A 16,553-nucleotide genomic window follows, 5' to 3' on the forward strand; every position below is an offset into this window, starting at 1 on the left:
TCTCGGCACACAAAGTAATTACTAAAATTCTGTGGCTCACCAAAAAACCTATTTTTTGCTGATATGACAAAAAAAAATAGGTATACTTTTGATTCATTCACACCAGATGGCTATTGTTGGCTGTTATCATTTTTTGACAGTCTAATGGAAGAGTCAAGTATTGCATGTTTTAAAATTTCTAGCAGCACATCAGTGTGCCAAGGCACACAGGTCGAGAATTGCTGGTGTAGATCAATACACACACTTGGCTGTCCAACTTGTAGTAAGCATCTATTACTCATGGCGATTTCAAGTGAACTAAAAGCCACATTTGATAACAGAATTTTCTTTGATTGGCTGGTTGGTCTCCGCCCTGCCCCACCCCCTTTTGAAGAAGCTTTCTACTTAATGCTATATGAATGTTTTTCTTTATAGAAATTCCCCCCCCCCCCCCAGCAACTTTTAAGAAAAATTACTATTTGAGGCTTGATTAGCTTCCACAGGATCTACATTAATAAAATATCCAGCTGGGCTGTCATTTTGAAAGAGTAATTTTGTGAATTGATGCAAGTCATTGAGACTGAATGTTGTCTGGTGGTGTTTTTAAACAATGGAAATAGTAAGCAGGACAGATTAAAATGTTTTAAATATTGATGGAAAAAGATTAAATGCAAAGCACAGACTCAAACCTGATACGCTCCCAGTCATTTTGAGCCATTGCAGGTGGTTTTGTGTGTTTATATGTAGTGAGTGAAGACGCTGAACTTGTCACAGAATGGTGGCAAGTGCATATTGCAGATCTAGTACCAATCGCTGTGGATGAATGGTCCTCATTAAACTATCCCTATGGTGGTCTGATAGCTATACGAGCTGTATTGATGTCTGTCTCCGGAAAGCCAGGAGAAGATAAAGTAGAACATAAACTCCAAGTCTAGTTTGAGGTCATGAAGGTTGCTTCAGTAAACATTATCAAGAAGAACACCCTTTTGGCATTCTTTTTACTTGGTAATTTATGAAGATAAATTTCTTTTGGAAATTGATCAGTGCTACATCAGTTTTTGGAACATTTTGGAGTGTTATGGCAAAAATGTTTGGAAGACAGTAAAGAGACAAAGTGACCAGAAGGGTAAAAAACGTCTTATACACATATAGATAAGATTACATCATTTTATGTGAGCATATGTTGGCCACGTATAATTTTATCATGTGAAGTATTACTGAGACAAAGATACAGCAGCTTCTGTGATGTTAGATTTACATACATTTGGAAACGTTTGAAGTCAATTTTTTTTACAGGGCCAAAGAAGTCACTTTAATATGAACATGTGTTTTCATCCTGGCATTAAGTATTACAAATAAATTGCAAACTTTTTTCCATTGAGCTTGTTAATAAATAACTGTTCCCAAGAGATGAGCAGGGCAAAGGAAAATCATTCTAGTACAAGCCAACATGGACCGCCCAAATTTGGCTTGGGTACTGAGTTACCAGATAGTATTACATACCTAAATAGCTGCTTGACTTGCCTGTTTCTGAAGGGTTCAAGGTGAACTATTTATTTCTGATGACTTCGTAAGACTATTTAGAAGAAAAACAAGGAGGGATTTTTGTAGACTGTGTGCTAACACGTGCTGTTGGAAATTACTGAGGAGACTTTTCTTTTTGGTAACGGCACTATATATGGTGGCAAAATAATTTTCTTCTTACAATGTTTGGATTGAATGTCATTTAGAGGCTGATCTAAGGACATGAACAATTGTAGTAGTGTATGTGTAGTAGTATCTGTGTGTACATATATAAAATTATATATGTATTGTTGTGGACTGTAGTTATATATTAAAGAATATAGACGAGCCCTGGCTGGTTTGGTTCAGTGGTTAGAGCATTGGCTGTGGACTAAAGGGTGTCAGGTTCCATTCCAGTCAAGGGCATGTACTGTGGTCTCAGGCTTGATCCCTGGCCCCGGTTGGGGCGCATGCAGGAGGCAACCAGTCGATGCGTCTCTCTCACATCAGTATTTCTGTCTCTCCCCTTCCCTTCCACTCTAAAAATCCTCGGGTGGGGATTAACAACAACAAAAAGAATAAAGACCATGTGGGAGTATTTTAACTATAAAATACATAAAATGAATTTAACAAGGTGGTTGTCATTTTTTTTTTAATCCAAAGTATAATGGTTTAGAATTTGCCAGTGGTTGCCATGCTCTCACCTACTTTTTATTGACTTGCTTTTATGGAGTATCTGAATTCAAATAAAAATGGCATGTTATTATACAAAGTAATTGTAAATGGCTGTAAATCATCAAAGGAAGAAAGTTTTAGCACAAGGAATAGGGTAGTTTTGATTACTCCAGGGGGAGAAAAAGATTAGATTGGATTTGAAAAAAATCCGTGTTCAGGGAAGGCTACAAGCACTGCTACAGAGACATCACTGAGTTGTCCAGGAAAACTGGTTGAAATTGGGAGGATTAAGTCACTGAACATGCATCTTAGGAGAAATGCCTGGCTCCATCTCTGACGTGACTGAGGCATTCAGGTGCTACAGTGAATTGGCATTGAGAATCGTCCAGGCTTGTAAACTTGAAGGGAATAACAAGGTTCTCAGAGCAAAAAAGGAATACTCAGGCTTGCTCCAGAGAAGTTTGCAAGGAAAAGAAGTCCCCTTTTTGTACTTCACTAGATTTTTAAAAAAATATATTTTAATTGATTACAGAGAGGAAGGGAGAGGGTGAGAGAGATAGAAACATCAATGAGAGAGAATCACTGATTGGCTGCCTCCTGCACGCCCCCCACTGGGGACTGAGCCTGCAACCTGGGCATGTGCCCTTGACCAGAATCGAACCTGGGACCCTTCAGTCTGCAGGCCGACACTTTATCCACTGAGCCAAACCAGCTAGGGCACTAGATTTTTTAAAAAATATATTTTTATTGATTTAAAAGAGGACAGGAGAGGAAGAGAGAGAAACATCAATGATGAGAGAGAGTCATTGATTGGCTGCCTTCTGCATGCCCCACACTGGGGATCAAGCCCGCAACCCCGGCGTGTGCCCTGACTGGGAATCAAACCGTGACCTCCTGGTTCATAGGTCAAAGCTCCACCACTGAACCACACCAGCTGGTCATACTTCACTAGATTTTGAGAAGCTTCAGCCACTCTCGCCCATAAAGCAAGCATTCCAAAAGGACTTCTATGATCTAGATATGTATGTTTAGATACATTTCTGTCTGTTCTTTTTTCTCTTTATTTTCATATTCAGGAATAGACTTCTAATTTGTAATATTACGCCTATAGAAAATAGGGGTATTAGTGTACCTTTCATTGTGGCTGCTTTTGACTGCCATTTAGGAAGCGATAAAACAGCAGTTGGGGATCTCTTATGACAGTTTGAGACTCGTTCCCTTTTTACTAGGCCTGTTTTGTTTAGATGCTGTCCCCCTACCGCACCAAGCCTCCAGCAGTTGAGGTCTTCGAGTACTTGTGACCCATTCATCTAGTTATCACTGGAGCCTAATATATACTTTATCTGTTCTGGTTGTTGTTATTATTGTCTTTAGGAGGCCTTTGGATTTTGTTCTGTGGTTGTCAGAAGCCTGGGAGCGGGGTTTTTGTTTGCTGGTTTGTTTCAATCAGACGTTGAACGTATACGTGAATCTAAAGAGTTGGGGTTGGAGGAGTGTCACCCTGTGTGTTCCCCCTTCTCCCTGGCTCAGCAATTGGATAAAATAAGAACTTTGGCTCTTGGCACCTAACTCACTTACATAATCAATCTTTTTAAGAAGAAATGTCTCAAGGTCCTTTTTCTGTCTAATTCCTGTTCCTTACTTTATTTGTAACCGCTTGTCTCTTGAGCTAGCCTGGCCTCTTCAGACAGCCTTTGTGGCTCTCACCCACTTAACTCTTGTCAACTTGAGGATTTCTCAGTCCTCAAGGAACCATGTGAGTACATTCCTGCGTCATCAGGAACACTTGCTAGTCTTCATGATGGAAGAAAGGAAAGTGCATTTATGTTATTTCATTATTATATTTTTGTTCGTTTTGTTAATCTTCACCCTAGGATATCTTTTCCAATTGATTTTTTTTTCCCCCAGAGAGAGTGGAAGAGATGGTGGGTGGGGAGAAGAGAGAGACTTGGGGAGGGGGGGGGGAAGAGAGAGAGAAAGGGGTATGGATTGGTTGCTTGCCACACTCGGGGGCTGGGAATCAAACCTGCAACCCAGGTATTTGCCCCTGACGGGGTTCTATCCCCCTTTGATGTGTGAGCTGACACTCTAACCACTGAGCAACACTGGTCAGGAGGAAAGTGCATTTAAATGGCATCTACAGGTGAAAGAAAAAAAAAATCATTCAGTCATGTCTTTCTTAGCACAGTGTTAACTGAACATTCAGCACTGCACGTCCAATAGAAATAAATGCAAGCCACATGTGCAATGTAAATTTTCCTAGTTGGCATTTTCTTTAAAAGCAAAAATAGATGAAATTAGTTTTAACAATATATGTTATTTAACTCATAGCTGATATATTATCATTTCTACATGTATAATCATATTATAAAATCAACATGTAATATAATTAATGAGAAACTTGACGCTTTTCAATTTACATACTAAATCTTTGAAGTTCAGCATATATTTACCTTTATAGCCGCATCTCAATTTGGATGCTAATCTTCCTGGGAAATACTTGATCCAGTAGACTCACCTTCTGTCTTCACTCAGACTGTTTCCTCACCTCTTGTGTCTCCTGGGCTCAGAGTGGCCTGTTTCTGTCCCTTTCACCACATTGAAGTGACTAGTGCTCCGTAACCTTGGGAAATGGTGGGCTGGCATTTCAGTTGGTACTGCTTTCTGTCCTGGTTTTTCTCCCTCAGCAGTGGACTTTCTGTACGCCTTCGTGTTGATAGTTTTTTTAAAATATATTTTTATTGATTCTAGAGAGAGAGGATGGGAGAGGAATAGAGAGATAGAAACATTGATAAGAGAAACATCAATCAGCTGCCTCCTGCGTGGTCCCCTACTGGGGATCGAGCCCCAAACCCGGCATGTGCCCTAAAAGGGAATCAAGCTGTTCATGGGTTGATGCTCAACCACTGACCCATACCATCTGGGCAAATGTTGATATTTCTTACGGTTCTGTTCTCCATTTCAGCTGCAGTCTCCCCAGATGATCCTACCTAATCTCGGGGTTTAACATTCTTTCAGCTTGTTACTGAATTGCAAATTCGTAATTCCAGCCCATAATTGCAAATGCATAATTCCAGCTCTGGAGTTCCTGACCTATATTTTTGTCTGGGAAATATCTCCACTATTGCCACTTGGATAACCTTCGAATACTCAAAATACAAGGCACCCACATCGGAAACCTGACATCTGACCACCTCCCAGCCCATGGGGTGGAGGGCTGCATTCTCCTGTGTGCCTCGTGTTGTGACTTTTCAGGCTGTGTACATGGATTCACTTGGCAAAACAATCCAAACTTGCCATACTGCATAAGCTTCTTTTGTAAACTTTAATTTGGCATTCATTATCGATCTACTTGGGTGTAAATGATTACCATCTATTCTCGGTGCTGTTTCCAGAATCTGTGTGTAGAAAACAGATGAGGGTCTCCCCTTGAGGACTGACTTACATTCTAATGGAGGGAGCTGGACAATGCAGGTAGTTTCAGATTGCTGGGGGAGGAGGAAAGGGGGTGGTGGGAATAGGGGGAGGGGGAGGCAGCCATGGCTTGGGGACTGTCCTCAGGAAGGCCCCTCAGGACGCACATTTTGGCGAGAATGTGTCTGTCTCCTCAGGAAGAGCAGGGGAAGGAAGTTCTAGGTGGAGAAACTTGAGGTTGGAAAGACCCTGGCTGGTGTGTGGACACAAGGAACGGGTGGTGGAGTGAGGCAGGGGTCATGGGTAAAGGGTGGGAATCCCTTGGAACAGAGGAGTGATGTGTGCTGAGGTCATTTGGAAGGTGTGTGGGGAACAGATCATAGAGGGCAAGGGTGTGGCCCCAGCTCCCCAGAGGCCGCCTGACCAGGGGAACAATACTGCTGTTGTCCTTTCCACTGTGGGTGTGGGTGTGTTTGCGCTCATTTACATCCTTCTTGTTCCTTCTCTTTACTTGAGTGTAGCTTTTCTTCTCCTTTATGCATTTGTTTAGTTAGGTGGCTTGATCCTAGGGAGGCCCTGAGCAGGTCTGCCTAGGGCTGGCCTGTAGTGTGTGGGTTCTTCACAGCAGAGCCCAGGTGATTTTGAGAGTACGTTATTAAAGCTGGGGACAGTGAAATAGGGAAGGGCTTAGCATAAAAGAAGCCACAGGAGAGCCTCGGCGGGGTTGCTTTGGCTCACTGGGAAGTCAGAGAAAAGGGGGCCTTGGAGACAAGTTCAGGGGATGAGCCTGGGATGAGCTGCTGTTACCCATTGCTCCCCTGGTTGCAAGTCTCCTGGAGTCCCTTTGAGTTTAGGAGATGCACGCCTGTTGGGGGAAGGAGAGGGGGAAGGGGAAAGTGCTGGCATGCTCCTGGGAGGGAGGGTGCTTGCTGGGTCCTTTGTTTTGTTTTGAGGGCTTTTAAAGGCTGGGAGTTGAGGGGAGAATTTCAATAGAATAGTCATCAGCTTTTCCAGGTAGACCCTTACAGGGTCATGGTCTCCCCTGGTTGGTCAGTGCCAGGGCAGGGGGTCATGAGCCATTGCAGCTGGTCCTGGCGTCACCCACCTGGTTTTGCTGCTTTTCTGGGCCTGGAGCTAAAGTTCAACTGAGGCCTAGATGTTATCTCCCGGGAGGGGACCTTCTGGATCTGGCTGTAAATAAATTGCTTGGCCAGTTTGTGCAGCTATCTTAGTTTCCCCATGCTACTTGCCAAGGGATTTTCCCAGCTTCTTACTGTCTATCCTGCCTCAGTGGCAGCATGCAATAGACATACCGACCAGCAGCTCATACTAGCTTTATTACTTTATTTTTAAAATTGCTGATAATTACAGTAATGCACATGGATGGGCATAGGTCCCAGACAGGAAGCATTATTGTCTGCAAGCAGATCTGGAGTGAGCTGATAATACAGCCCGTATTTACTTTCAGATTTAGATGCTGTGTAAATCATAGGAAAGATGCCTTTTGACTGCTTTGAACTAGGAGAGGGTGGGGCACTTTCATATTTTTGTTATTTTTACAGTTGTTTTGTTGGACATTAGTAGTTAAAAGTGAGCTCTAGCCTGTTTGGCTCGGTGGATAGAGCATCAGACTGCGGACTGAAGGGTCCTGGGTTTGATTCCGGTCAAGGGTACGTACCTAAGTTGCAAGCTTCATCCCAGACCCTGGTCAGGGGCATGTGCAGGAGGCAGCCAATCCAACCAATCTATGTGTCTCTCTCACATCAATGTTTCTCTCTCTCTGTCTCTCCTCCTCCCTTCCACTCTCGCTAAAAATTAATGGAAAAATATCCTTGGGTGAGGATTGACAAAAAAATAATAATAATAAAAATAAAAAAGTGAGTTGTGACATCAAGATTGGTATCCGAATAGTGCTTGCACCTAGTAAACATAGTGAAACATTTAGCAGAATAGCATGTAGAAATTGCTACTTGTGCTTTAAAATAGAAATTTGCCTCTTTCTGCCCTGTGAAAGTCATTTGGCAAATTGTCTTATTTTGTACTTACAAAGATAAGGGTTATTCACTTAAGAATTTCTGCCCTTTCTTGCCTTTTGGCATCACAGAACCTTAAAGAGTTAATAATAAGCTATGGGCTAGTAAAAACTAAGAAAAAAATTTTAGAAAGATAAGGTCAATTCTTAATATTACAGAATACTATTTTAAAACAGACTACCTATTTACTAATGCCGTCGTTTTATGAAAAACATTGTAAAGGTGGAAAGGAAGTGATATTAGAATTCAGGACAGTCATTTCTCAAGAGAGAACAGTTAGCAGTTCTGTTGTCCTCTGATCATGTGTGCACACAAATGCACTCTAAACCTTCTTATTCTTCAGGAGGCCGCTGGAAACCTGTTGCAGACTTTACTAGCCCCCCAGTGAATGTCAGGGAACCCCTGCTTTAACACAGCAATAAAAACCACTCTTCACATTAAAACATGAATGTTCTCAGCTGCATGGATTTGTTTTCTTTCCCTGGATGTATGAAAGGAAAAGGGATCCAGTAGAATCCATTTGAGATCTCTGACGCTGGCCTTTCATGTTTGTGGTTGTAACATTTTTTTTTTTTTAGTTGATTTTAGAGGGAAGGAGAAAGAAAGGGAGAGAGAGAAACATGGATGTGAGAGAGACACATAGATCGGTTGCCTCTGTGTATGTGCCCTGACCAGGAATCCAACCCACAGCCTTTTGGTGTATGGGATGACTCTCTACCCAACTGAGCCTCCTGGCCAGGGCTGTGGTTGTAACATCTCAAAGTCAGACAGAGCTCTGCAGCCAAAGCAGACATGTTGGATAGTTTCCTGACTTAACCTTGGTAAATTCACTAGGTTGAGTATTTATTTTAGTGAAAGGGGTCTGTCTGAATACTACTTTAAAAGGTGTAAGTTATGCCGAAACCGGTTTGGCTCAGTGGATAGAGCGTCGGCCTGCGGACTGAAAGGTCCCAGGTTCGATTCCGGTCAAGGGCATGTACCTGGGTTGCGGGCATATCCCCAGTAGGAGATGTGCAGGAGGCGGCTGATCGATGTTTCTCTCTCATCGATGTTTCTAACTCTCTATCTCTCTCCCTTCCTCTCTGTAAAAAATCAATAAAATATATTTAAAAAAAAAAAAGGTGTAAGTTACTACATTTCAAGTACATGAAATTTTGAGATATGCTAAAAATTACCTAATTTCTAATGGCTGTGAGAATGCATTTAATAAACACAGTATCACAAAGCTTCAGATCAACCAGAAGTATGTTTATAATTTCTGATAATATTGCCAGGTTTGTGCTTGGAATGCCACAGAAAACCTCCCATCAGTTGTATTTCTATCGTCTGTGACTCAATAGTAATGATTTAGAATGAACGTATTTAATTATTAATATTTAATCAGCAGTACTTCTGGGTGTTTTTTAACTTGAATCATTTTGCCCTTTGAAGGTTTAGAAAGCACTTTCCTATATAAATTCCCCCAGGCTTGCACACACTTTATTTAGTACATTCTTAGTAAATAATTGTTTAAGTAATACTGGCCCTGCGTTCAAAGGTTAAGCCCAAGTTCACACCATTAACATCATCTTATATTAATGCTCAAGCCTCCTGGCTTTTTGACCTCTGCGTTCAAAGTATGACAGATTGCTGCCTAGCTTAGGAATCATGCAGCATCTCATTCAAGGAAACCTCTTTGTTTCCCAGCCATGTTTCTTAGATATCAGGAGTTTTTGGAAAGTGGAGTTCTGTCTGTTGTAATGTGAACCGAAGTCCAAAGTTAATATTGTAGGTGTCATTTATCGTAATATCTAAAATTTGAGTAATGCCGTAGTTAGATTGCCCTCAAGTGATAGCTAAGATCAAGAGAGTGAGGAATAACTTCCATGTAGAAGGAATATCTCTTAAGAAGACTCATTTAGAGAAATAATTTGCATAGTGCTTTTTTTAAAAATCACAACAACGACTTTAATAGTAACTGCAGACTCGTGCAGACTCCACTTCTCAGCCAATGGAAAGCCAGACCAAATCCAGGAAGCCAGCAAGCCAGCAGCTCCTGGTGATTTTCCCTTAAATAGGGCAGCATTAAAATGTTTTTGTAAACATTTGGCAACTGAATTCCCACAGAATGAAGTGTAGAGAATTATTGCAGCCTGCTCTAGGCATGTTCAGTTTAATCTGTAAAAAGCAATGTGCAGTCCTTTAACCCCATTTCATGCTCCTCCTGGCTTTGTGATGACTGGCCACGTAAGGATCTCACGTGTTCTTTCGTCCCTGGGTGCCCGTGGTTTAAGCCCCCATTCTGTGTAATGGCAGCCACAGAGAATTAAATCCTTAGGAACCAGCCCTGCGGTAAGCAGGCTCACATTTGAGTGCGTGCTCTGAGGTCGGCATCGTGTTTAGTGCATTATCTCCATTTAATCCCCACAAGCAGCCAGGGAGCAGTGTGTGTGTTAGCAGCCCTGTTGTACAGACAAAGCAGCGCATCGCACACTTCTTCTGAGATCAGAAGTGGGGTGAGCGGACGCCTGATGGTTGGACAGGGCACGTCGTCCTACCTGTGGGAATCAGTGTCTCAGGATCCCTATTTTATTATGGGACATTGGAAAGAAACAGGAGCCAGTAAAAAACTTGAGAATTTTAGGTCCATAAACACTGTTCTGCATCTTATTTTTTTTTTTAAATATAAAAGTACTGCATGTGTTTTTCAATAACTTCTTTTATAAAAGATTTCCTGCTCATCTCAGAGACACATGCATAAAGACAGACCTCGTGTAAATCTTGATGCTTGGACCCAACCAGTGTAATCCAGATGGACAAATTATAGGGACCCTGTAAAAAGCCTCGGAGACCGTCTAAGCCACTTTTAGTCTTGGCAGTGATACCTCACTTATGGTCGAGACCCACAGGTTGCGAACTGCTGCTTTAAAGGCTCCAAACTATAGGCACCTCTTTGACAGTAACAAGAGTGGACTTTCTTATGTCTTAGGCTCTGAGCAGAACTGCAATTGTCCTCCCATTGGAGAGAAATCAGACTTAATGTTTGTACACATGGGATTTTACCATGTTAGAATGTGTGCTCATGTGTTCAGAATAAAACAGTATGTTTTGTAGGCATTGGACCTGCTCTGATTATACTTACTATTTGCCTTTCTCTTTTGACAGATTGAATCCATGTAATCATGATTGAAATTCAGGCAGGCAATGAACAGGATTAAGAAACCAAAACCAGTGAATTTTGAACTAATTTCAGAGTGTTTTTTTAAAAAGTTGCAAAAATACTATAGAGGCTCCCCTATACCCTTAGCCCGCCTCCCTTAATATTAACATCTGATATAACCACAGTGCAGCTATCAAAACTAGGGGATTGACATTGGTACAGTGCTATTAACAGATTTACAGCCCTGAGTCCAGTAATTTCTCTGCTTCTCCCATTAATGTCCTGTCCCTGTTTCAGGCCCCCCATTTGCATTTACTTGTCATTTCTCCTTCGTCTTTTCCAGTCTCTAAGTCCCTCTGTCTTGCCGAAGTCTTTCCTGTTGGTATTCTTAAATGTCTTTTTGCTGGTAAGGTTCATGTTGGTGCCTCCACTGTGAAGTAATTTGTTTCCCTTTTTGTAGTCAGTAAATATCTTAGGGAACTATCTTGACACTATGGATTTTAAGTCATTTTAATGTACAAATCACTAGCATCCAGATAGTAAATAGATGTTCCAAAGGCGCTTACCATTGCTCAGATTTACAAGAACTAGAACTGAGTTAACTTGACTTTGCAGGGTGAAGCTTGGACACCTGAGAGGCTGGCATGCAGCACCCTCCTGTCCAAGGAGACATGATTCACGCAGTCATAGGATGGAACCCTCCTCTTTAGAAAGAAGCAGCGCCCTCCCCGCAGGCACCCTCACAAACACTAGAGCCAGATTAGATGCAGCAGTAGCTTCAGTGAGGGAGGAGGTAATGGGCTTGCTTATTTGCTTGGATTGGGAGTGCTGCACTGGTCTGGAGTGGCTCTGTGAAAGGAGGCGGGGCTTAGCTGGGGGTGTGGGGTGCAACTCTCCAGTGATGATTAAAGGGCTGGGGATAAGTTAGGTTCAGACTTAGATTTATTTATTGCCTTCAGCCATTTCAGGTTTTCAACCAAGTTTCTAGAAGCACTTTTTACCAAGTTGAATTTCTGTCCTTAAATAGCTAAACTCTCTTTTCCTGATCCAAATTAATACAATGGAATTTCTTATTAAGAATGAATTATTAAGTAAAATGGAAGCACTGGGCTAGGACAGCAATTGATGTAATTTGTTTTCAAAGCCTTCAAAGTGCTGCAGCGCGCATAGATCACAGGCACTGGCTTAAGTGCCAAAGCACGGGCATTAATTTCCTTTCGGAGTGGATTCCAGGTTCACAGGATGTCAGAACTGCTGACTTGGCAGTGACGTCCCATTTGTAACATGTTAGATCAGGAAACAGATTGATTTATACGTTGATGTAATGGATCAAGGCACAGTGTGCGCTTAAGAAAATGGAGAGCCCATTAAATAAAAGCATTTTCAGGGGGAAGAAGTACAAACATAGAAAAGATCCGATTATACTCTAGATAAGGTGGGGTACGTTTGATTAGTGGATTCCTAGACACGGCCCACAGAGGCTTTTTGTATTTCAGATGATACCTTCTTGAGAGTCTCTTATGACCACAAGGATTAATCTTTCTGAACTCAGAAGTGAATCACTGCAGCAGATGAGCTGTCTGGAATGGTGCCAGTTACTCTCCTTTTTCTTGGTGGTAACTGATGTGAGGGTGTCGCTGCTTAGCTGCCTCTTCCTGTTGCTTTAACCTCTGGTATTTTAGATTCTCTTTAGGGAAGGGAATGCTGACCATCTCAGCACAGAGATCAAATGCACTTACCACTGCTGTGTTGACCTCAGCGGTTGACCCACACACTGAACATTTATGCAGCTGGAACCCTTGCGGTCTTTTATCTAACAGCCATAATGAGTAACGCGTGGAACATAATCTTCGGTGCTGATAAATAGAGGGCTGCCTGCACAGTTCCGACCACTCCACAGCTGGGCCTTGGGCGACCTCGCGTAACTGACTGACCCTGTGTCTTACGTGTATTCATTTTTGGAATCGAAGAGGGAAATCTCCATCCCAGCCCACCCCCACTCCCCACGTGAAAGATTGCACATCACACCCAGAATTCTATTTGTTTAATAGCTGTCTTTAATGTTAAAAATATACAAGGCCAGCCCTGCCCCATGTGGCTCAGTTGGTTGAGCGTTGTCCTATGCACCGAGAGGTCCCCAGTTGATTCCCAGTCAAGGCACATGCTGGGGTTGCGGGCTGGATCCCCAGTGGGGGGCATACAGGAGGCGGCTGATCGTAATCTAGGTTTCTAGCCATAATCCTTAGATATGGCTCCAAAAGAAGAAAGGCCACCACGAGAGGCATTTTGGTGCATGTCTTGAACTCATTGTGAGAATTCACACATTTGTCTTGTGCATCCTTTTACCATTTAATAAACACCGTTAGTGTCCTTTTAAATGTTTTTTTTTTCTTTCTTTGGGGGAGAATAGGACTCAACACCAATCTGTAGCTTCACATGCAGTTAAACTGAAGGCACAGGATCTTCCTTCTGCTTTAATAAGTGACTATCATCGCAGAGTTACAGTCGATTCTAGTTCATAAAGTTGCAAATTGTTCTCCTGATTGGGTTTAATCAGGTAGTTTTCAACCCAGATTGATGTAGGCAAAGTTTTACCCCAAATGCCCTTTCTCCCAGCTGTCCAGCAGGTGTTTGCGCTTCCTTCTCTTGTACTAGTGGAGAGCAGGCTAATTTTCATAAGTTTCACAGCAAAAGGTGTAGGATGGTAAATTTGTCCTGGAAAAGGATCATAATGTATTTCACAATCTAATGTAGGCTCCTGATGGGGAGGGCCATTCGTGTCTGTGTCGTCCATTAGCACAGATAAGTAAGAACTGCTTGGAAAGCACACATTTTCCATGTACTGAAGCCAGGCCTACCTTTCTTTACAGAAAACCATTTTATGTTAATTGCTCTCTTTAAAAAGAACAATAGAATAGCCCTGGCCAGGTAACTCAGTTATTAGAGTCCCAGTACACCAAAGTTGTGGGTTCAATTCCCGGTCAGGGCACATACAAGAATCAACCAGTGAATGCATAAATGAGTGGAACAACAAATCTCTCTCTCCCTTCCCTTCTCTCTCTAAAAAATATAGAAAAATATACTCATGCAATTTAACCCCCCCCTCCCCCGTCCCCACAATCCAAGTTTTAACATTTTTTAAAAAGCTATTTAATTTTTATTTTGAAAGAACTTTCACTAGGAAAGACCACCGAACTCCACTGTGGATCAGCCAGCAGTGTGGGCCTATTTCTAGATGTTGGGATGCCTGAGCTTTTTTCCTACTGCCAGAGACTTTGCAGGAGCCTTTCTGTCCTCAGGCCTAGAAGTTATTTCTCATTTGTAACTTAGGAGTTGGTAATGGCTGTGATCTTTTGCAAAGAAGAGAATGCTAGCCAGAAAAAGACTTTCAGCAGTAGTTGATTCTTTTTAACTAACACAAGGTAAAATTGTTCATGAAATCCCTTTTAGTGTTCTGTTTCCACGAATGACACCGTCACTTCTTAAGTAACACTAATCCGTCACGAAGTCTTGCTTGTTTTGCTCTCTGTGATCTCTTGACTCTGTCTCTCCATCACCCTCCTTTAGCCCAAGCTAGCATCGCTCACATGTGGACTGTGCAACTCCAGCTTCCTGAGCCATTGCCCTGCATATACTCTGGGTTCCTTTCAGTCTGTTCTTCACCCTCCACCAGAGAAAGCATCAGAGCTGCATTTTGAAAATACTAACTTTGTGCTTAAAACCTCTCCGCACTTCCGGTGATGAAGACCAAAGTCCATTCTTGGTCTGCAGACTGTCCAGTCTGTCCCTGCATGCCCCCCTCCCACCTGTACCACTCCAGTTCCTCTCCGCTTACGATGCTCAAAGCTCTGCTCTACTCAGTGCCATTCTCTTCAGGAAGCTGTCCTGATCATCTCATCCACGCCCAAGGCCGAGTCCCTTTCCATATGCTTCTTCAGTGCTGTGCTCTTTTCCTCCTCAGGATGCCTGGGCATGGGATCACGCTTTTTGGGTGTATGGACTGCTGCTCTAGACCGCAAGCCCCGTGAGAGCAGGGGGTCATAGCTTTCTGCTCACCCTTGTGTCCTAAGCATTTAGCTTGTTGGTTTGCATAAGAGTAGCTGCTCAATAAAATTAGTGTATGTGAATTGAATAAAATTACTGGAACTTTAGACATGTTAGGCTTTTGTGGTTTGATTTATTAAGGAACAGAAAGTAGATTTGCTTGTAATAGAGGAGGCCACAGTTAACGTTTTAGGTTCCCAAGTCAGAAGTATTCAGATGGGGGGAGTGGGGACTAAATTTCCCATTGATCTTTCGCTCTGATCATGTACATCCAGAGGTCATTTTTATTCTGGGTTAGCTCCTGGGAAAGGGATTTGTTTATGATGTAGTAGTTACAGTGAAAAATTTTAAAAGATCGGTTCTACTGTCCCAGACAACTGAATATGACCGCCTTGGTGTGGCCTTCTTGCAGTAAACGTGTTTTTTGCCCCCCTTTTGTAGGCTCTTGCCGCCAATGCTGGAACAGGGTTTGCTGTCGCCGAGCCTCAGATTGCAATGTTTTGTGGAAAGTTAAATATGCACGTGAACATTCAGACTGGGGAGTGGGAACCTGACCCATCAGGCACCAAGAGCTGCTTTGGAACAAAAGAAGAAGTTCTTCAGTACTGTCAGGAGGTAAGAGTGTTGCCAGAAACTTAAAACCGCTTTGTTTCTGGGTCACATTTGAGCCTATTTGCCTTAGAAATGGATATTCTCTCATTCTTTTCTTTTGACCTGAGACTAAGTGGCTAAAGACTGGCACACCAGGCCTTTGTTTCCAAGCTGTGAGGCGACTGACGTCTCGAAAAGGCTTCTGCCTTTGTGTCTGTGAACTCAGTTCCCTGAGGAAGGAATTCTGTACAGCCTGCTTCTCTCGGCTTCCACTTGTTAGAGGAAGACGCGAAGCAGACATGTCATGTGTGTGCTTGTGGTTTCCACTTGCTGTAAATGATCATCTCAAGTCTGAGTCAACTTGGTTTTGGGTTAAAACTTGACCTAGAAAAGGATAGAAGAGGTTTGAATGAACTTCTTACTTACCAAGACTGGCGTATAGGGCCAGGGTCCTAGCATTGTTCTATCATTTTACTAACAGACACTTCCATGGACTTGCCTCTTAAATGTTTTAGTTCATGAACTCAGCTACTTACACGTACCCTACAAGCATCCTTGATGTCTAGCAGATTTATTGGGCTTAAAGCTTGCTGCTTTTGTATTACAGAGTCCTTTTTTTAAGAGAACCCATTAGGAGTCAGAAATCTGCCTTTCCCAAGAAAACTAATCGTTATGGTATCTTTTTACTTGAAGAGTTTATCTGGAGCCAGGGGCAACCGAGTGGAACTTTAGATTTACATAGGATAACAGTGACACTGAGTAAACAGGCACTCAGCCTTCCTGGGAGCGAATGTGCATTTATTAGAGACCCGTCCGCTCACTGCCAGTGTGCCTTTTCCTGTGCAGATGTACCCAGAGCTACAGATCACCAATGTGATGGAGGCCAACCAGCCAGCCAGCGTGGACAACTGGTGCCGGCGGGACAAGAAGCAGTGCAAGAGCCACATTGTGATTCCGTTCAAGTGTCTCGGTGAGTGTTCTGTAGACGTTCCTGGGTGCTCCTCAGGAAGTGGGGTCCCTCGTTTTTCAATTTAAGTTTCTCTTGACTCACAGTGAACTATCCACATCTGTTAAGCACCTGCGGGCTACACGGATTTATTGTGGGACTTCCTCTTTTGAATATGTATTGCTTTCTGTGTCGATAATGGACTTGTCTTCGCTGGTCTCTAACTCGC

General features: G+C 42.7%; 1 protein-coding gene across 4 annotated transcripts in view; it reads left to right on the forward strand.

The window, feature by feature from the left end:
- The window catches only part of APLP2 (amyloid beta precursor like protein 2), a 55,100-nt gene that overhangs the window by 11,706 nt on the left and 26,841 nt on the right, over nt 1–16,553 (forward strand). For all 4 annotated transcript variants that reach the window (XM_081113776.1, XM_081113775.1, XM_081113777.1 and 1 more), the window contains exons 2-3: nt 15,229–15,402; nt 16,225–16,348. In XM_081113776.1, coding sequence (XP_080969902.1) covers nt 15,229–15,402; nt 16,225–16,348 — 298 coding nt within the window. The remainder of the gene's footprint in view (nt 1–15,228; nt 15,403–16,224; nt 16,349–16,553) is intronic.

Source organism: Myotis nattereri, assembly GCF_964212035.1.
Source record: "Myotis nattereri genome assembly, chromosome: 19".
Taxonomy (NCBI): domain Eukaryota; kingdom Metazoa; phylum Chordata; class Mammalia; order Chiroptera; family Vespertilionidae; genus Myotis; species Myotis nattereri.